Source organism: Phaseolus vulgaris, chromosome 6 (genome assembly GCF_000499845.2).
Source record: "Phaseolus vulgaris cultivar G19833 chromosome 6, P. vulgaris v2.0, whole genome shotgun sequence".
Classification (NCBI taxonomy): domain Eukaryota; kingdom Viridiplantae; phylum Streptophyta; class Magnoliopsida; order Fabales; family Fabaceae; genus Phaseolus; species Phaseolus vulgaris.
In genome coordinates, this window is record NC_023754.2 from 21,514,069 (window position 1) to 21,534,396 (window position 20,328).

Consider the following 20,328-nt stretch of genomic DNA (forward strand, 5'->3'; position numbering starts at 1 on the left):
TTTTATCGGTAATAAAAAATAAATAAATGGGAACCACTTCAGGGGTGGTTCAACCCTTATAAATAAAGAACAAAACACCTTACCACACTCCTACCACGAAACACCTACCTGAATATCTAAGGAACAACCAAACTAACTATAGGAAAACATTAAATTATCATCCTCATACAATCCACTGGGTTCAAAACCCAATTAGAGTACCCGAAGGAAACACAATGAGACTTTGCATAAATCCACGACCAAACCTGTACCTGTACCAAGGCGAATACTTCGAGCGCATCTACCACCCCCCTATCAAAGGACACACAATTCCTATGATTCCAAATACCACTCACCAATGTTGTTAAAATCGTAACTCGTAAGCGGATCGGAGAGGGAAAAAAAGATTGTAACTCGGGGATCGTAACTCGACTCGGAAGAGTTACTATCCGAGTTACTATACATAAGATAATTAAAAATAGACTCATAATTCATGAAATGGTTCAAATATATAACATAACTAAATGGTCCAAATACATAACATAATTAAAAGTAGATTCAACATAATGTTTAATACAAATAAACTATCCAATTAAATCATTCACACTAATCATAGGATAATCATCTTGGTCCTCCAAAAGATCTTCTTTTTCATTATCATCAATCGGAGGAACTTCCAAATCATCATCAATTGGAGGAACCTCCAAATCATTTGTTGCTCTTCTACTAGCATCATCTTCTCCAACTTCAAGTAATATGTCTTCATCTAAACCATATAATGTTTCATTTTCCTCCACAGTCCATTCATCATCAGAAGAAAGATCATCAATAGTATATTCTTTTGTTTTTCTAACATCTTTCTTCTTCGTCAATCTTGAATTAGTCATCACAAACACCACATCATTCATAGTCCTTTGGTGTAAACGATTTCTTTTCTTGGTGTGGACCTAAATAATTATAAAACTAGTTAACACATCATATGATCATCTAAAAAATAATTATGAAATCACTTTCAATAATTTAAATTCTTACCCTTTCAAAAGCACTCCAATTACGCTCACAGCCAGATGAACTACAAGTCAAACTCAATACTCTAATTGCAAATCTTTGTAGTTCTGGATGTTGATCACCATATGATTCCCACCATTGTGATGGAGTTTTGGTCTTGAGTCCAAGTTGAGCTAATGGAGTACCATACAATCCAGACTTGGTCTTGAAACTCTCTAATTGAAGATCAACTTTACCCATCACATCAAGATCTCCCACCAACCTCTCCAAACATTCATACAGTCCACGTTTCACCTCATAATCAACTTTAAAGTCAGGATGATAGTGTAACATGGGATTAAGATAATAGCCTGCAGCATGCAACGGCCTATGCAATTGGTTGTCCCATCGATGATCAATGATTTCCCAAATGGGAGTGTAGCTAGATAAGATAAAAATAAATAAATTAATCTCCAAAACAAGTCTATATATCTAATTGAGAAATCAAATATAGGTAAATTACCTTTTACTAACTCCATTGAAGAGATTTTGTATCTTCTCTTTTGCAATGTCCATCTCTTCATAAATAAATCCCATGGCTGGTTTCTCATGTGAATCAACCATGCGCAACACTTTAATAAGGGGAAGAGCACCCCTCAAACAATTTAAAATGTTTTTCCAAAATCCCTTGTCCAATATCAAATTTTCTACCAACCCTCCATCTCTAGTTTTTGCAAATTGACTGGATTGCCACTCCGAGGATGTGAACATCTTAATAAGTGATCCTTTATTATCATTCAAGCATCCTAAAGTCAGATAAGAGGTGGCAAAACGAGTATTGGCTGGTCTTATCAAATCTTTTCCATCACTATATTTGTGCAACAAGGAGATAAGACCAGTTCTTGAGTAAATGTAAGTTGTAATTTTCTTACCATTGACGATTGTGTCGTGATGGAGTGGTATTTTCTTTTCAAAATCTTCTAACATCATATCAATGCAATGAGCTGCACAAGGGGTCCAATACAACTTTTTCCTCTTTTGCATTAACAACTCCCCAGCTGCTTTATAATTTGCTGCATTATCTGTTACAACTTGGATGACATTTTCTTCCCCCACCTCTTCAACAATATCATCTATCATTTTGAAGATTTTATCAGCGGTCTTGCATATGTCAGATGCATCAATAGATTTCAAAAAGACAGTTCCTCTTGGACTATTTACCAAAAAATTAAGTATAGTCCTCCTCTTCCTATCCGTCCATCCATCTGTCATTATTGTACATCCAGTTTTTTTCCAAACAAGTTTATGTTCTTCTACAATGTGCTTTGTGTTCTCAACCTCTTGCTTCAAATACTTCACTCTTATTTCATGATATGATGGTGACTTTAATCCGGGACCATGTCTACCAATTAACTCAACCATCCTCTTAAATTCCTCACTGTTTGCTACATTAAAAGGAATTGCATTATTGTAGAAAAACCTAGCCATCTCTTGACATCCATCCTCTCTCTCATTCTTCTTGAAAATTGAATTAATTGTACTTTGAGTTCCCTTTCTTTTAAAGATATTTGATGAGTCCCCAGTCTCTTCTCCACTTGATCTTTTTCTAGAACTTTCTTCTGTATGTCCAATATTACTCTCTTCTATAGAGATTGATTTCCTTAACAAACTCTGTTGCAGATTATGAACAGTATCCAACATTGATTTTTTAACATCTTCCGGCACCGATACACAAGCTCCCACATCCTTTGAAGTTCCTGCTAGATGGTGCTTTAATCTGTAAACCCCTCCTGTCAAAACCTTTTCACAATACTTACATTTTAATTTTCTTGTTGTTCCATCAACAGAAACACAATGTTTCCAAGCTGGATCAGTTCTTCCACTTGCCATTATAAGTTATAACTTATAACCCATGAACAGTGGCGGAACAAAGAAAATTGCGTCTGAACAGAGGCGGAGCAGAACAAATGGACAGTGGCGGAGCAGAGCAGATCGCACAGTGCGACTGTGCGACGGTCGTGGCAGAGGCAGTGCGACAGTGCGACGGTCGTGGCGGAGGCAGTGCGACGCGAATGGCGAAGGCGCGAATGGCGAAGGCAAATGACGAAGGCACGATCGACGGCGGCGACGACGACGACAGGTAGCGTGGACGACGGCGGCGACGACAGGTAGCGTGGACGGCGACCAAACGGCGCGATAGAGGCACAGGTTCTTCAAAAATTAGGGTTGCGTTTTGGGATTAGGGTTTCTGAACTAAAATTAGGGGTTTTAGGTTTTTTTAAAAATTAGGGTTTTTTGGGCCGCGTCATGGATCGCAGAGGCCCATGGATCGCCGATCCAACCCCTGGATCGTCGGATCGCTCCGATCCGTTGAGAAAACGAGTCAGGCACCGATCTAGCACGTTTTTAGCATGAAAGATCGTAAAATCGCGATTTTTCCGATCTAAATCGCGATTTTAACAACACTGCCACTCACAACTCCAACCCAAATTGCACCCCAAACATCATTAACCGAATCTGAAGTCTGACTTAACCTGAACTGCAGAAAGTTTGCCAAAGGATCCTTATGAATAACGAAGGATACGCCTAGCCACTTAAAACAAATATACCAAACACGCCAAGCGAAATCGCAGACGGAAAACAGATGACTGAACGACTCTTCCACCATCCCACACAGACAACACAAAGGATTCTCAATCACCACCCCGCATCTTTCCAGATTTACCCTAGTAGCAACCTTATTCTCTATCACCCTCCAAGTTGTGAACAAAGCAGAAGGCAAAGCTTTGCACCTCCACAACTTACTATAAACTGGAGGGACCTCCCCAACTGTATCCTTCCTAACTTGAACATAGGCTGAGTTAACCGTAAAAGTTTTGAACCCCCCAGCCTTCCAAATCCAACAATCTTCCTTCCCCAGTTCCAACTTCGCCCCTTGCAACAGCTGAACCAACTGCTCCTCCAGAGGCTTCTCCCATTCGAAAAAGGATCTACGCCAAACAAAGTGCCACACCCAAACACCATCAATCCAATTCCCAAGCTCAGCCACCTTTGCATCTTTAGCCAAACTAAGGGAAAACAGTCTCGGGAAAACGACCTTCAAAGCTCCACAACTCAACCAACTGTCCTCCCAGAAAGAGATACCCTTCCCATCACCAACATCCCACTGAAAACCATCTTCAAAACTTCTTCCCCAACCCTCCGAAGCCCACACCTCCATCAAATCTTTCCACCAAAGGGAACCCTTTCTGATTTTACCCACCTCTCTCAATTTTCTCCAACCACCATATTTAGAAACAAGGATTTCTTTCCACAAACCTCCTTTATCTGTACCCAACCTCCAAATCCACTTACCTAACAAAGCCAGATTAAACTTCCTAAGGTCAATAACACCAAGGCCCCCATAATCACGAGGCTCACAAACTTTTTTCCAGGAGACCCAAGCGATCTTCCTACCATCAGAACCCCACCCCCAAAGGCACAACACAATGATAACCTCTTTAATACATTACTTTGTCATTAATCGTTCTACAAATATACGGTCGTAACTTTGTCAAAAATATTAAATGAAAGAAATGTAATTTGATATTAAGCATACCCAGTGAATTAATATTTCGCATGAAAAAATACAAGATTGTTAGAGAGATTTAAATTATTCAGCACAAAATGTTGGAGATCCCACGTCGACTAGAGATACAAACATTTCATTATATATGAGTGAGTGCAAATCTCAATCTTATAAGCCGATTTTATAGAGTTGAGTTAGACTTAAAGTCCACCTCGTAAAATAAAAGATAGAATAATAAGAGATATTTTCTCATAATAGTTCTATGAGTATCAAGGGTTTTTTTTTTTTTTATAGTGTATGGAATTTTAAAAATATTTATGGATGTAGGAAGATAAATGATAATAATTCAGTTTTGAATATATTGTTTCTTTATTTCTTGCTCAAAGGTATTATTTATTGTCATTTTTAAGATCTTGTCAAATTATTTAACAAACTGACTATAATCATTTAATAACCACATAAGAAGAGTGAGTAATATCACCAAACCAACAAAAAAAAATGTAAAATCAGTTATATTACATGTTCAAAATGAATTTAAAATAAAAAAAAATCAGAATGAGTTGTATAATCTGCAATGGCTAATCAATTTTGAAGAAAAAAATATATTTTGTATACTTATACAACCGATTTTATGTACTGACTGGTCTTATTATATACTTTATTTTTTTCAGAGAGAAACTATATCTAGTTATCGAAAAACGATATTTGTTTCGCTATAATAACTCGTTGTGACACGTGGATAATTTTTAACTAGTTAAAATAATTATATATATATATATTATAGTTAATTTTTTATAACCTATTTCTTAGCAAATATCACATTATATGTAAATTTTTATTTCATATATATGCATAAATGTATTTTTTTTAAAGAAAGGAAATAAAAAAATCTTATTCTCAAATATCATTGTTTATAATATATGTGTTCGTGTACATATTAACATATGAAAATATAATTAAAATGACTAATTTGATTGGTAATTCATAATTAATCTAGTTTCCATCTCAGAGTCATACAATAATGAAACTATTAATCACAATAATTCAATCTCATTTCAATCATATAAATCACATATCATTTTTTTTTTAATTTCAATCAGATTCATCACCCATTAGTCTATTTATAATCAGAATGCTTTGATTTTATTTTGTTTTTGTACATTAATATAGTCTCACATCGTTTAAGAGTCGAAGCCAATAACAATTTATATATTCCTCATCTTTTTTCATCAACTAATATCTTATTTTACGTGATTTAGATCATTAATAAAGTTAAGTGATTTATGTTAAACATAATTTTTCATACTTAAGGCACTGATACATAATACATAATCTTAAATGTGTGACATTAAGTTTAAAAGAAACTTTCATCATGCACATAAAATACATATCAACCATCCATACATTATTTAAAAATTCTCAAATCAGTTACATATATCTCAAATTCATACACATTTCATTATCCACACCAATCAATATAATTTAAAATTTTCACAATTTATAAAGTAATTAAAACATCCACTATTGATTTCACACATTATCATGACATAGAGTTGTCTTTATTTTATTTTTCTTTTATATTATACAAAAATACACCTTTATTACACACTCAATCTCACCAATATATGATGATTAAAAAGATATTATGATGTGGTCAAACTATGCATAAAAGAGAAAATAAAAGGTAAACTGACAAAGAGAGAAAAGGTAAATAATTTCGAAAAAACTCATAAAATTTCCAACGTATATTTACTTTTTTCTTCCACCAAATAAATGGTACATTTCTTATATATTATTTAATTTATAATTTTTTTTATGGTACAAATAGCATCTTTCATTATTTAATATACTAGTCAATAGCAATAATAGAACCATGGATACGTAGAATTAAGTAAAGTACTACTAGGGTCGTACCCCCAAAAAATAATGGAACCATGGATGGGGGAACTTGGAAGTGGTGTTGACTGTAGACGTAGGATCCTCCGACATGTGAAGACTGATAATTGCACTAAAAAAAACCGTATTTTCCGTAAGCAGGCCACGTGTCAGCCTGCCAATTTTTCATTTTCTGCTCTTTCTCTTCATTTTCAAAGAAATAAAAATATAAAAAAAATACAAAAACAACACGCCTCTCTTCATTTTATTTTTCCAGTATCTGCACACACATTTGTTATCTCTCCCTCCAAATTCGCGTGGATCTCTACAGAAATTTACATCCAATTTTATTTCCCTCGCGCATTCTTTCTCCATCGAAACGTCTCACCAGATCGCCGCGCCGTTCCGTCTCCTCAATCAACATCGTAATCGGTCGTAATTCCTAAGAGTAGAAAGATCTAGGGTTCCTGCTCAATCCGCAGCTGGCTCCAGCACATTTGTTCCATTCCGATACAGAATCTGATTGGCGCACGCAGTTTCGATTCAAAGGCATTGAAATTCAGCTCGCTCAAGCAGGTTTCGCTTTGCTATTTGCGCGGTTCGGTTCGTGAATGAGAGATACGGTCACGGTTTCGATAAGATGAGCATGGAGGTCGTTAGCGATACGGCATCGTTGGATGTGGAGCTGTTGCAGCTCCCGGAGGTGTCCTCTTTGGCACTCAAATCTAACCTAAGTTTCGTCGAGACGCTCTTCGAGCAGTGGCTTTTGCTTCCTGAAAGTAATCGATTGGTACGCTTCGTAACATGTTCCTCGATTCGGAAATCAACATATTGCAACATTGTTCATGTCACGATTCTTATTATATATACATTGGTAGCAACTTTCGTTGTCAGATAATAAATTAATAATTATTCTAATAGTACTCAAATCCACAATGTTTTTGTTAGAATGATGGATAATGAATTATTAATTATTATTTATGTTAATAAAAGATAGTCGTTGGTGTGGGATTCCGTACACCTACTTCATGAGCATTATTATGATTTTTTCCTAGATATACTTCACGTATTTTCACGTTAATGAGTGATTAGTGTCTACTGTTATGTCTCAATCTCTTTCCTTAAGAGAAATCACCACAGCTTATTATAAGAAGGACTATTACCTACTCTCAGAAGTTATATAAACAAGTCTTGATGATACTCATGAATGAAATACAGATTATTAACCTCTTTTTTTTTTTTTAAATTTTCGAGTTTCCTTATTGGTCAAGTTTTTCCCTTTAAACAGTCTTTAAAGGATAAATTCGTGCATTTGTGATTTTATTAGTAATCTTAAGTCTCACTTGTTAATGTGTGTAGGTAACATCGTTGTTAAATGAAGCAAAGTCAGGTTCTCCTTTGAATGTCCCAGGGAATTGCTCTAGTCCAAATGCTTCAAGCAATTCTTTGCCCTCCATGTTTCCTGCTGGCACTGCACCGCCACTTTCGCCAAGAAGTTCATCTGGCTCCCCTCGCATAGTGAAACAGAGAGTTGGCCCTTCTAACTTGGGTTCTCCTTTGAAGGTTGTCAGTGAGCCAGTTAAAGAATTAATACCTCAGGTTAGGCTCATCTGGTAACTGTTTCTGAGTATGTTCTTTCTTTATTTATTTGTGATGATTTCCTTAATATTTTTATTTGTCATGCTTTTCTTTTTTTCCTGGTCTGCTGACTGTTTGTCAGTACGTTGTGTTTATTTTTCTTTTTTGTTTCTCACCCTCTTCCTCCCCCTTTTCATGCTATGTTTTTGCTCATAACATAGATACTTGTGTGCTTGCAGTTCTACTTTCAATTTGGGCGTCCACCTCCAAATGAACTGAAAGAACAATGCCTTATTAGAATTGACCATTTATTTCATGATCACATGGATGGGCTGCAGATACATGGTGAGATATTGGGAATATAGAGGTGTTATAGTCTGAAGGGGCAATTGGCAATTGGGGAAACTGCAATTTCCAATAGCGACACATCATAGCTTTATAAGCAATCATAACCCCTCCTCATTTTAGATAAAAAAAATAGTTTTAATACTTCCATAAGTCAATAAGTGACTATGTATCTGAAAACCACTTTGTAATAAAATGAATAATTGTAGTTATACTAGCTTAATTCTGTTCTACTTGTTTCTTTGGTTGGCAGAATTCAAGGCAGTTACTAAGGAAGTATGCAAGCTGCCATCTTTTTTTTCCACATCTCTTTTTAGAAAGATTGATAATGGAACTGGAGTTGTGACAAGGTGTGTACTTTATTATTATCATTATTATTTTAAAAACAACTATGCATGGATATATAAAGTTTTTTTTTATGTCATGACATTGAATAGAGCTGGAAGTTGGAACATGATAAATACTGTGTAATTATTCAGAAAAAAAGGAAAGAGCTTGGAACCCAAAACATCTGTATTCCTTACTATCCCATTATTTATTTTTGATAATTAATTTGTTTAGTCCACTGGGTAATCAAACTAGGGGCAACTTACACTGTCCACTCCCTCCCTGTGTTCTTTTTTCCCTCCCTTTTTTTTTTTTTGACGATTAGATTTTTATTTTGAGGATTTAGCAAGTGTATTGTTTGTTATGTTAGGTTAAAAAGTGAATTCTTCATCATACAAATCCTTAGGCTTATAAGATTCTCAAGTTATACCTCATCACAGATTACCCTGCTGCTTTAATGTATTAATGTTTAATTTCCTTTCCCAAATAACCCGTCTCTTAAAAGATAGAAACATTCTTTAGTTCGCTTTAGATTGATTGATTGTTTGACATGTTGGAGCCATCTTCAGTGAGTTGTTCTGAGTTTTACATGTTTATAATGAAAATATGAATGATGTGGTACTGGTACTGGTGGATCTATCCTTGATTCATATGTCAATCTCAAGGGAGGTGAGTTGCATTAGTTTACATGCTACATCAATGGTCTGACTTCATTTGTTTGATTCTATTTATCTATATTCCACAAATGCCATAAACAATTTATCTGTGCCCTGTCCCCTATCCATAATTTAGTTGCGGTTTCAAATATCTCTTCCCGCTAGTTTTTAGGATTGGAAATTTAAATTAGTTGCATTATATCATTGCAAAGCCAACAATGATGTTGATAGTAATTAATCTGAGGAGTGATTAGGAAGGTTGTTAGAAGTCAACCTAAAACAAGCAAACGAGTATGGTTTCTTGGTCAAATTAGTAGTCATCTTATAAATATGACAGACTGCAAAATTGATAGAAATCACTTGAACTAGTGTGTTCATATTATATTTTCTAGGGCAAAGTTTTCTTTTCTAGGCAGTTTCCTTTCAGAGCTTTTGAAAGAGGTGACTTTTGAAAGAGATGATTAATTCCCCACCCTCCCCCTGAAAAAAAAGTGTAACAGATATTTTGAAAATATTTACTGACTTTATCTGTTGTAAAATTTAAGAACTGAATTTCTAGTAAGTATTGAATTTGGACCTTTATAAGTGAACCTCTTTTGACATGTCAAAAGTGTATTAAAGGAAACCAGGAAAGTACTGTCATTTGAAAGATGAATGATGGCTTGTTGAAGAGGCTGTAGAAAGTTATGATTTACTCCATGAACTAAATTTTTATATGTATTTCCCTCTAGAGTGCTTTCTCCTTCTTTGCTATCAACAAACATTAACTGAAAAGTATGTCAGAATAGTTTTGACTAAAAAGGAAAGAACATTAAGTTTCCTCTCTCGATCATCTATTGAACAATGAAGGTTTTTAGTTCTTCCTACTATTATTACATGTAAAACAGTATTTGATGCTGTACTGTTCAAGGTGAAAATTGAAGGAACCAAACATTAATAGGAAGAGGCAAGTCAGCAGAAACAAGCATATGCCCCGAACATGGTTGTACTTACACATTGTTTGGCCAAGAATTCTCTATGGTCCTCTTGTGTTTGGTCTTAAACCAGAAGCTACTCTTGCTTCTTGCTATTTCAATTCATTTTGGCATTATGGTGATTGATTTCTTGCTTGAACGACCTTATGTTTATTAATAAAATGAGCATTTTTTATTTATTTAAGTTTCCTTCCATGACTTCAGAACTAGAATGGTTCTGTTCCATGTAATTAGTAATTCCTAATTCTTATGCCTAATTTCTTGATTTGATATTCCTATAGGAAATCATTTATTGATTATTGGATCAATGGAAACATGTTGACAAAAGATATAGCAACCCAAATATACACAATTTTAAAGCAACCACAGCTCAAGTACATTAGTCAGGTATTTGCTTCTATTGCTATTAGATTTCCTGCTTTTCGTTTCATTTAGTTTTTTTCTCCTCTTCTAAGAGTTACACTTAGCCATGGCCGGATTATATCTGCTATCAAAATATGTCATTTCTTACATTCCTATTTGATTATAGTGTGATTTATTATTTTTTTGGCATTTTTGTTGGTTTTCTTGGCTTTGGTATTATATTCCTGTCCATCTTGTTTCTAACTATGTTGTACTTCATGGCAGGATGATTTTAAACCTGTGCTGCGTGAACTTTTGGCAACTCATCCAGGATTGGAGTTTCTGCAGAGCACACCTGAGTTTCAAGAAAGATATGGTTTGTCTTCCATCTTGGTTATGACCTTGTATTTAGGGGTTTTCATGTAAGTTTAAATGTAGAGATCTGTTAATAAATTTGAAGTTCTTGCCATTCTTCATTTCTAAACAAAACCATTGTGGGGGTTATTAGAAGGCGTGAATGTCTTCTTCTACCCTGGAGCTGTTTTTTGTTGATGTTACCTTATAAAGGATTAATTTGAACTGCAGTAAAATTTTATGGCAGTGTAGTTCTTCCTTTGACTGCTTTAGTGGAGTTACTATTTTTGATATTCAGAGAGACTGGGCAGCATTGCTGCATTATTCTCACTTCCCAAATTAGCCTTTTGTTGACCTTTTCTGCCAAATTTCTGACACTGCCTCTAGTTGAACTTCCCGTCTCTGTTGAATTTTTTTTCTTAAAAAAAGCTGTAGTGTTTTGCCTTGATCCATGTTCTAAATCAAGTTGTACATACTGGGTATGTCCTGAAACTTGTTTTCTGATATTTTACTGGAAAATATATAAAGAGACATTACGGTTGAGATTCTAATTAACAAATTAGGCACTCCATGCATCTGATACTGCTTTATTGTTTGTGCTAGGTCTTCTGACACATCCTTTATCTATATCTGACCCCTGTATTGGATTTATTGAAGTGATTTTGGAGCAACTTTTTATGGTTTGGTTTTGTTATACTATCCCATAATATCAGTATCATATAATATTTTAGAGTATCTTAGAAGGATTAGATTGCTTATCTCAGTTTTCATGCTTTCTAATTCATGTGATCTGGTAGCTTATTTAGTTAGGGTTATTATTACAAAAATATGGATTAGTAATTTAGGTTTTACCATCAAATTGTACGCATCATATAATTGGAGTCAATGTGAATTTTATTGTATTTATTCGTTCTCTCTCCATTTTATCCTTTAAACCTAATTCCAACGTTATACCAGAGCCACAGCGTCCACTCTGAGGGACATTTCTCTTTTTTGCTATGTAGAATTAGTGGAAAACCACTCCATGGAATAGTTATTGACCATCTTCAACCCTCGGCTTTATTTTTTGCTCATCTCTTTTGGGTTTTTCCTTTGACATACATATCTATTTGATACCATCCAAACACCTTTGGCTCCAATCAGTTCATTTATGACCTATCATATAACTATTTCGTTGCTGAGTTCCTTAAAATGCAATCTCCTCTAGTTTGGCCTTTATTTTTCTGTTTTTAATACCATTGGTGAGGCTGATTAACTGTGTTTAATCTTTGGTTGTTCAACCAGACACCTTTTTTCTTGTTCAGAAGTCACCAATTGACCATCCCTCAGTGCCATTATCGGAGAACCCTTATGTGCCTTTATGAGCTTTTTTTCACCTGATGTTCTTAATGGCACATGGTCTCCACATGTGTCATCTTGTTTAAACTATCCCTAGCCTCTTCTTTTGGGACGTTGTTATCTGTTCCTGCTTAGCCGGCTTTAGCATGAGGGGGAGTTTTAGAATATCCCACAGCCATGGTTATTGAATCACAGGAGCTAGTTTACAAATTGTAATTGGAAGAGCTATTTTTACGAATTGTGAATCAGTAGATCTGTTTTATGACTATCATATATTGTGATTTGGAAGAGATATTTTATGAATTGTGAACCGAATCGAATTGATGTATGAATCATAAAATAGATGAACACTAAAAAATTGTAACATTTTAAGTAAAGAGACATGAGCAAAACAAGACTACATGTTTCTGACACAGTGCATGCTTTTTTTTCAATCCCATGTAGGGTGCTTTCATGAAATTTGATTCAATATTTACATAACAAAATGTAACCAGCTATGTGTTCCTGTGGGTATTGGCTGCAGCTGCTATTTGTAAGCTATTGGTTTGGACAAATAGTTTTTTCTACTCAAGCCAAACGGTGTCCTGTCAAGTAGCTCACTTAATCAATCTAAATGTATTGGATACTCTTGAAACATTTACTTTTCTCCTGCTTAAGCAACCCACTTACCTGCCAGCTGTTTGTTGATCATCTTTACACTTACTGAAATAATTCCAGCTGCCATTTTCCCATCTAACCTGTTTTTCAACTTTGTTGGCATTATCATCTATCAGGCTGATATTGTGTTATTTTTTTTGTCTTTTTTCGTGGTGCAATGTTCATAACATAACTACTTGTTTTTCTGATGGTCCAGCTGAAACTGTCATATACAGAATATACTACTACATTAATCGATCAGGAAATGGTCGTCTCACCCTGAGGGAGCTGAAGCGTGGAAACATAATTGATGCAATGCAACATGCTGATGAAGAAGAGGACATAAACAAGGTTTTGAGGTAGGTATACTTTTTGAAGATGTCATTTCCATTTACTATGTAAAATGACTACGGTTTCTTTATTCAAATGATGAACTAAATATTTGTATATTAAGACGCCTTACTGTTTCTTTTTACCTTAATATTATCTACAGGTACTTTTCTTACGAGCATTTTTACGTTATATACTGCAAGTTTTGGGAGCTGGATACAGATCATGATTTCCTGATAGACAAAGAGAATCTTATCAGATATGGTAACCACGCACTTACCTATCGAATTGTTGATAGAATATTTTCCCAGGTTGGTGTGGATTACTATATCATGTGTTGCTTCTGTCTTGTAATTTAACTATTATTATCCAGGACCTCAGACGACCCAAAGCCCTACCCTTCTCTCATAATAAACATGCATTGTCCTTTCACATCTTTTTATATGAATTATCTGATAATTTGTTGAAGATGCAAATTTTGATTCACTTCAATATTATCTCAGGTTCCTAGAAGGTTTACCAGTAAGGTTGAGGGAAAGATGGGTTATGAAGATTTTGTTTACTTCATACTGTCAGAAGAGGATAAATCTTCTGAGCCGAGTCTTGAGTATTGGTATTTTGTTTCCCATCCATTACTATATTTGTCACGTTTTGGCTTTTTCACTTCCCTCTATTTTTTCCTTTCCTACTGAGTACACTCTTAAGCCAACATTGGATGTTAGACCTTTGTGGTTGAGTTTAATTAGTTATTTTTGTGAAATTGTGTTTCGATTTGTCATGATTAGGTTTAAGTGCATTGATTTGGATGGAAATGGAGTTCTGACGCGGAATGAACTGCAATTTTTTTATGAGGAGCAATTGCATAGAATGGAGTGCATGGCCCAGGAACCTGTGCTATTTGAGGATATACTATGCCAGATTATTGACATGGTTGGACCTGAGGTTTGTCTTTTCTTCAATTGATTCTTCTTTATGTTGTTGGGAAGTCATTCTAGATGGAATATGATATGCTAATGTAGTCTGTAGTTTAAAACTTCCTGTTGTTTTGGAAAAATGACATACCCAATTTTTATTTTTGGTTGCTCCTTTTCTTGTCCTTTCTCCATCCTTTAGGTTGATTTTATGCTTTATTTGAGAGATTTTTTTCCCCTTAATTTTAAATTCAAATGCTTGATTCTGTAGGAGGAGAGCTATATAACTCTGCGAGACCTGAAAGGCGGTAAACTCTCAGGAAGTGTTTTCAATATCCTGTTCAATCTGAATAAGTTCATGGCCTTTGAAACGCGTGACCCATTTTTGATTCGTCAGGTGCATGAATATTTTATAGAAGTTATTTCGCTGTTGAGTGAGTATGGTTGACTATTTTTGGTGAGTTTTGATTGTATTGGTATATGTCCTTGTGTGAACAGGAACGTGAGAATCCCACATTGACAGAGTGGGATCGCTTTGCTCACAGAGAATACATTAGGCTTTCAATGGAAGAAGATGTAGAGGATGCATCGAATGGTAGTGCAGAAGTTTGGGATGAATCACTTGAGGCTCCTTTCTGACATCATTTATGTAAGTTGAATATGATAATACTTACCCAATTTACTTTGCATTTATAATATAATTTGGGAAAAGAGGCCCATTCAAATCAGATTGGGACAAATACGGATCAGGGCAGCACAAAGCTGGACTGGCCTTAGGCAAGTTGCAGGCATTCCAGGCCAGCAAATCAAAATTATCATTCTCTTTTACTTGAATTACTTTTGCACATTCAGAGCATGTTCAATGGCATTCTCGCAGTAGTGATTTAGAAATTCCAATCCTGGGGCATAATTGCTTTACAATGCTCTGTATTAGGATTTGGGCATGGAAGCTTGCATTCACTGTGCAGCTTGCCTCGTGATCAATTGATTGCCTACTATCAATTGGGGTCTTATCGCATTGACTAAACTGAGAAAGATGTTTTATTGTGAGAATAAGAGGGTTCAATAATAACCGTTGGATAAAAATAAACGGTCAGCATAAAATCTCACATGACTGTATTCTATTCTTTCACGCACACTTTCTCGTCTCTCTCTTTTCCTCTCCTATTTTTTATTTCTTTCCAAAATCGTCATTCTCTCTATACATTTCTAAGTCCAACTGACTTCATCAATCACTCTTGTCTCCAATGTTTAATGATTTGAAACATGAATATCACATGAAATAAAAAACAAGATGAAGGGAACGCAAGTTCATCGCTGTGTCCAATACCAGTGACGTGCTGTATGGCTTCAACTGTAATGGCATGTTCAGGGGATCCGCCATGGATTCATGTAGGTGGGAGTCTGGGCAATAGAAAAATTATGAATAAATAAATGTGGCCTGCGTAATTCCTTTATGAGGTTCTGCAGTTGGGCTTGTCAGCTTTTTTAAATAAAAATGCATTTCATTAAACATTGGAGTGTAGTCAGGGCAGAGGAAATGGTGGTTTTGTAAAGAGAGACACGAACACGAGAATAGAATAAACAATCATGTGAGATTTTAAATTATATAGCTATATTGACCATTTCTTTTGTCTGATGGGTATTATTGAACCCTCTCATTGGCAAAACAAAACATATTTTCTTATAATTTAATAGTGTGTATAATAAATAAAGAAGACTATCAAATATATTGGTTGAAAAAAACAAAGGCCCATATCTATCAATCTATTCATTGTGCAGAATACAAGTATCTAAAGTCATTTATGTTGGGCTATTTCTTCCTACACCTCCATAGCTTCTCCTGCCATCCCCATAGATCAAGCAAAAAGATAATTTTGTCCTTAAAAAATACATTTTGTATTCTATAATCTAGAAATGTATATTTTTCTATTTACACTTCCTAGATTGTATAGAATTTGGAATAATTTAAAAAAAAAATACATTTTGGATTACAAAATTTAGAAGTTATTTCCAAATTTGTAAATACCTTCCGGATTCTATAATCTCAAATATTTTTTTTAAAGAAACCCATTATAGAATATAGAATCTGGAACGTATTTTCTATTCCTTCTAGATTCTATAATCCGGAGTCTATCCAGATCATCCATCCTGAAATTCCAAAATGAAAAACATTAATAGAATAAAAGGCATTTTTGGTATTTTAAGAATTATGGTGTGCCACAAGAAGCAGAAGCTATGGAGGCGCAGGAAGAAACCTTTATGCTGTTATCTCCTGTTGTCTAGAACCCGTGCTTTCATCGATATTGACCCGCAAATTGAACCATTATGATTTTGTGCTGGACCTGGTTCAGTTCAAATTTTGCTTCCCTAGCCAATCCATTCTAGGGAAATTCTACTCGCACCCACCCTTCTAGTCTCTTCATGCCTCCCCTAACTATATTATAAACTTACATTTGGGGTGGGGGAAGCTATCTGATCTTATTTTTTGCAACCCTTTTGGTCAATTGACTACTATGCAGTGTGTATAATTTTCTGTATCCCCTTAGTTATGAAAACATTTTTAACTTTTAAGTTCATCTCGTTTTGAACATTATACATTAGTAGTGTATGAAAAGTATTAATGCTGCATATTGGATTGACTGGCTATTGTTCAGAGACACATGACTCAAGTTCAGCTTTGAACGCCGACGTTGCCCGAAGGGGAGAAATTCCAAGCTTCGCCATGGAATATGTTTCGGATGGGGGGCAACAGCACCAACGATATTCAGACTCGCATCTGATAAATATTGGGACCGTTATATTGGAAGTTTTGTCGCTGGACCAAAGTCCATGTAAAGTGGGGACCTTTGCCGAAAGGTGATTAGCCAAGTTGAATTAAATTCATCATAAGTAGCGAGATTTCTGATGGATTTTTAGTAATTTGATTTGATCCAGTCACTTTTGCCTCGGATCTGAACCAGAGTACATTCATGATTTGTTTCGTCAATTATGGCTCGGGCTGTTATTTGTTTTACCGAATTTCTTTTTCGTTTTAGGCTACTGAAGAGTTTAAAGAAAGTGTACTACTACACATATAAAAGGCCATGCCTTTTCTGCGTTATTCCATTTGTCTGATGCATGCATGCACAGAGGCTGTACATTGAATTTGCTCTATCTACTATTTAGAGGAAACTTTAGTTCTCTTCTGTCCAATTTACACTGATATTACATTCATGTGGGCTTATAAAAGTCCTACTAAGAGGTCCTTTAAGTTGGTTAAATATACCAAATATCCTTTTTGTATTTAATGAAATATTTAACCTCAGTACTTATTTTCAGATGAATAAGGAAATGAAAATACCAATGTTTAACGTTCTCAACTTTGGAATACAGAATTTTAATTGATATTTTATAATAAATTGATAAATAATGTTTGTAACTGCGCTGCAATTTTATATTGATACACCGCGTCGTTGCATTTCGGTTTTGTGTCCACATCATTCCATTCTACAACATTTTTTAAGTGTATCATTTTATAGTTTTCTTGTATATATCTGTGGTCAAACCAATTTATTTCAAGGTTAAATATGTTTTAATATTTGTTAAGATTTAAATGTTTGGTTTTAGTTTTTTTCAAAGAAAATCTTTTGGTTTCTCATAAATTATATGAAGTGCATGGAAGTAGTTTTTGCTTAATCTCATTTGTGGGAGTAAGGAATATAAAAGACATTTCTTTGAGAAAACAACCAAGGAGATGGTTATTTTTTCCTCAATAGGTAAAAGTTAACACTTTCATTGGTTAGGGGCAAAACTATTTTACGTTTTATTTATATTTTTAAAATTACTAATTAAAATTAAAAAAAACGAGTTAGTAATATAAAGGTGTTTTTATATAGATTACAAATGTTTTAAGAAAATAATCTTGTTCAATTTGAGTAATTTAATGTACAGTATTTAATTAAATGATAGTATACCAAAACATTTATTGGTCAAACGATCTGTATATATACAATTTAATTCAATTTATAATTAAATGATAGTATAACAAGATAAGGTCAACTTTTTACTAAAGCATATAATTTGTAATGATATGATATTATTGTCAGTATGAAATTAAATATTTTGGGTAAGAAGTATTAAATAAATCTGAATACACAATAAATTTTGAAAGTATGCCGAATATGATATAACGGAAATAATCTATCAACCAGAATAAAATATACTCGAACTGATATAAATTTGTTTTACTGGTTAAAAAAGGTAACACCCATTAAAGTTGTCTTTATAGTTTATAAATTTAAAAGTGATGAATCTAGTGGGAGGCGATGTTACACCAAATAAGATTACTAATTTAATATTTAAATTGTTTCAAACTAATATCTGAGAGGAAAAATATTATTTACAAAAGGATATTTTTGTGTAATCGGTCTCTATATGAAATATATTGCAGTTATTTACAGTTAGAATATTAAATATTTTGTTATTAAATATTTCTTTTGAACAAATCAATCTCTAAATTTTATAAATCTTGATTATCTTTAATTTAAATTTTTTGATTATATTATCTTTTTTACTTATAACCTCTAACCGAATTATCCTATCATATATTATTTTCCAACAGAAGCAATTCTATATATACCCATTCACACAGCCCTTCCATTGCAGACTAAGAATTTCTACAGAACAGAAAATGCACCAAGAAGAAGCAGCTCTCATGAAACAACAATACGAAGCGTTGGAAGAAATCGGTCGCGGCAAATTCGGCACCGTCTTCCGCTGCTTCCACCCCTCATCCAACCAATTCTACGCTCTCAAAGTCATCGACAACGGCCTCCTCAGCGACGCCACCGACCGCCACTGCCTCGAAGTAGAGGCCAAGGCCATGACCTTCCTCTCTCCCCACCCCAACATTCTCGAAATCATCGACACCTTCCAAGATGCCCAAACCTCCACCATCGTTCTCCCGCTCTGCCAGCCCCGCACCCTCTTCGAGCACATCGCCGACGGCCCCCTGCCGGAGTCCCACGCCGCCTCCCTCGCCAAGCAGCTTCTCGAAGCCCTCACGCACTGCCATGAGCTCGGAGTCGCCCATAGAGACATCAAACCCGAAAACCTCTTATTCGACGAAGCCGACAACCTTAAACTCTCCGACTTCGGCTTCGCAGAGTGGTTCGGTGAGGGCAGGACCATGAGTGGCTTGGTGGGCAGCCCTTATTATGTGGCTCCTGAAGTTCTCATGGGGAAGGACTACGACGAAAAAGTTGATGTTTGGAGCAGTGGGGTCACTCTTTACGCCATGTTGAGTGGCATTCCACCCTTCTATGGAGACTCTACTGAAGAAATTTTTGAAGCTGTTCTAAGGTCTAATCTTCGGTTTCCTACCACAAATTTTAGGTCTGTGTCTTCTTCTGCTAAGGATCTTCTTAGGAAGATGATTTGTAGAGATCCCTCTAGACGTATCTCTGCACACCAAGCATTGAGTAAGTTTTTATTCTTATCACTTTTCTAAATCATGTTACTATTTTCTTAGTTTTTAGAGTTTTTTTGTGTTGCCTTATTAATCAAGTTTCCTGTGGTTGCAGATCATCCTTGGATTTTGAGTGCTGATCTTTCTTGAAGAGTGCCACTTCCAACTATTTCATCCAATTTTGTACGCATTATAGAGAAAAGATCACTTAGGTGCCTCTGCAATTGCGATGTAGATGATGGAAAACTTTGTAGAGTGATGTATAGCTTTAAAGAGTTCCACAAATTGTATATTCGATTCAACATTTCCAACTTTGGAGAAAAATAAAACTTAAGAATCTTTATCATTTATATATTCTTTATTTTATCTATTTTTATGATATGAAATTTCATTTTTACAATTCTAACTAAATTGATTTAATGGGTTGACCTAATGCTTAAATATTGTGTACAATGATTAAATACGTTGCATTCACTTATGTTGACACGAGGAATATTAGAATTCTAACTAATGGATTTAAGAAAATCCGTGACAAAGAATCTAAATATGTTATTATTTTAATTTATTTTATAAATTTAATTTCTCTAATAGGAATAAAATATTAATATTCAATTTGCATCATTTCACTAAATTTCTATATATTTAAATTAATTTTATCAAAATATTTTTATTATTTTAA

At 34.8% G+C, this 20,328-nt stretch overlaps 4 protein-coding genes across 4 annotated transcripts; 2 read left to right on the forward strand and 2 right to left on the reverse strand.

Annotated features, from left to right (window-relative positions):
* Nucleotides 1-563: 563 nt before the first annotated feature.
* Nucleotides 564-2,856, reverse strand: LOC137833515 (uncharacterized). Its single transcript, XM_068641859.1, has 3 exons — nucleotides 1,490-2,856; nucleotides 1,012-1,408; nucleotides 564-926 (listed from the first exon to the last, which is right to left on the reverse strand). The coding sequence occupies exons 1-3, from the start codon at nucleotides 2,854-2,856 to the stop codon at nucleotides 564-566; spliced, it is 2,127 nt and encodes a 708-aa protein (XP_068497960.1).
* A 553-nt stretch (nucleotides 2,857-3,409) lies between these two features.
* Nucleotides 3,410-4,186, reverse strand: LOC137833516 (uncharacterized). The gene has a single exon (XM_068641860.1). It carries the CDS (start codon nucleotides 4,184-4,186, stop codon nucleotides 3,410-3,412), a length of 777 nt encoding a protein of 258 aa, XP_068497961.1.
* A 2,441-nt stretch (nucleotides 4,187-6,627) lies between these two features.
* LOC137831831 (probable serine/threonine protein phosphatase 2A regulatory subunit B''delta) lies at nucleotides 6,628-17,383 on the forward strand. The gene is made up of 13 exons (XM_068639680.1): nucleotides 6,628-7,199; nucleotides 7,769-8,008; nucleotides 8,227-8,332; nucleotides 8,586-8,682; nucleotides 10,571-10,676; nucleotides 10,917-11,007; nucleotides 13,177-13,318; nucleotides 13,453-13,600; nucleotides 13,793-13,902; nucleotides 14,075-14,231; nucleotides 14,472-14,597; nucleotides 14,699-14,849; nucleotides 16,858-17,383. Exons 1-12 carry the CDS (start codon nucleotides 7,050-7,052, stop codon nucleotides 14,837-14,839), a joined length of 1,614 nt encoding a protein of 537 aa, XP_068495781.1. The 5' UTR covers nucleotides 6,628-7,049; the 3' UTR covers nucleotides 14,840-14,849; nucleotides 16,858-17,383.
* A 1,464-nt stretch (nucleotides 17,384-18,847) lies between these two features.
* On the forward strand, nucleotides 18,848-19,995 carry LOC137833111 (phosphoenolpyruvate carboxylase kinase 1-like). The gene is made up of 2 exons (XM_068641483.1): nucleotides 18,848-19,662; nucleotides 19,765-19,995. Exons 1-2 carry the CDS (start codon nucleotides 18,873-18,875, stop codon nucleotides 19,797-19,799), a joined length of 825 nt encoding a protein of 274 aa, XP_068497584.1. The 5' UTR covers nucleotides 18,848-18,872; the 3' UTR covers nucleotides 19,800-19,995.
* The last annotated feature ends 333 nt before the right edge of the window (nucleotides 19,996-20,328 follow it).

What these genes read in the sequence shown, in the direction of transcription:
- LOC137833515 (XM_068641859.1), bottom strand. Translation starts at nt 2,856, where the DNA reads ATGGCAAGTGGAAGAACTGATCCAGCTTGGAAACATTGTGTTTCTGTT. An exon ending in TTCAATGGAGTTAGTAAAAG is followed by an intron (nt 1,409 to 1,489) that starts GTAATTTACCTA and finishes TATCTTATCTAG; the next exon opens with CTACACTCCCATTTGGGAAA. An exon ending in ATTGGAGTGCTTTTGAAAGG is followed by an intron (nt 927 to 1,011) that starts GTAAGAATTTAA and finishes ATAATTATTTAG; the next exon opens with GTCCACACCAAGAAAAGAAA.
- LOC137833516 (XM_068641860.1), bottom strand. Translation starts at nt 4,186, where the DNA reads ATGGAGGTGTGGGCTTCGGAGGGTTGGGGAAGAAGTTTTGAAGATGGT.
- LOC137831831 (XM_068639680.1), top strand. Translation starts at nt 7,050, where the DNA reads ATGAGCATGGAGGTCGTTAGCGATACGGCATCGTTGGATGTGGAGCTG. An exon ending in TTAAAGAATTAATACCTCAG is followed by an intron (nt 8,009 to 8,226) that starts GTTAGGCTCATC and finishes GTGTGCTTGCAG; the next exon opens with TTCTACTTTCAATTTGGGCG. An exon ending in AGCTCAAGTACATTAGTCAG is followed by an intron (nt 10,677 to 10,916) that starts GTATTTGCTTCT and finishes ACTTCATGGCAG; the next exon opens with GATGATTTTAAACCTGTGCT.
- LOC137833111 (XM_068641483.1), top strand. Translation starts at nt 18,873, where the DNA reads ATGCACCAAGAAGAAGCAGCTCTCATGAAACAACAATACGAAGCGTTG. An exon ending in CTCTGCACACCAAGCATTGA is followed by an intron (nt 19,663 to 19,764) that starts GTAAGTTTTTAT and finishes CTGTGGTTGCAG; the next exon opens with ATCATCCTTGGATTTTGAGT.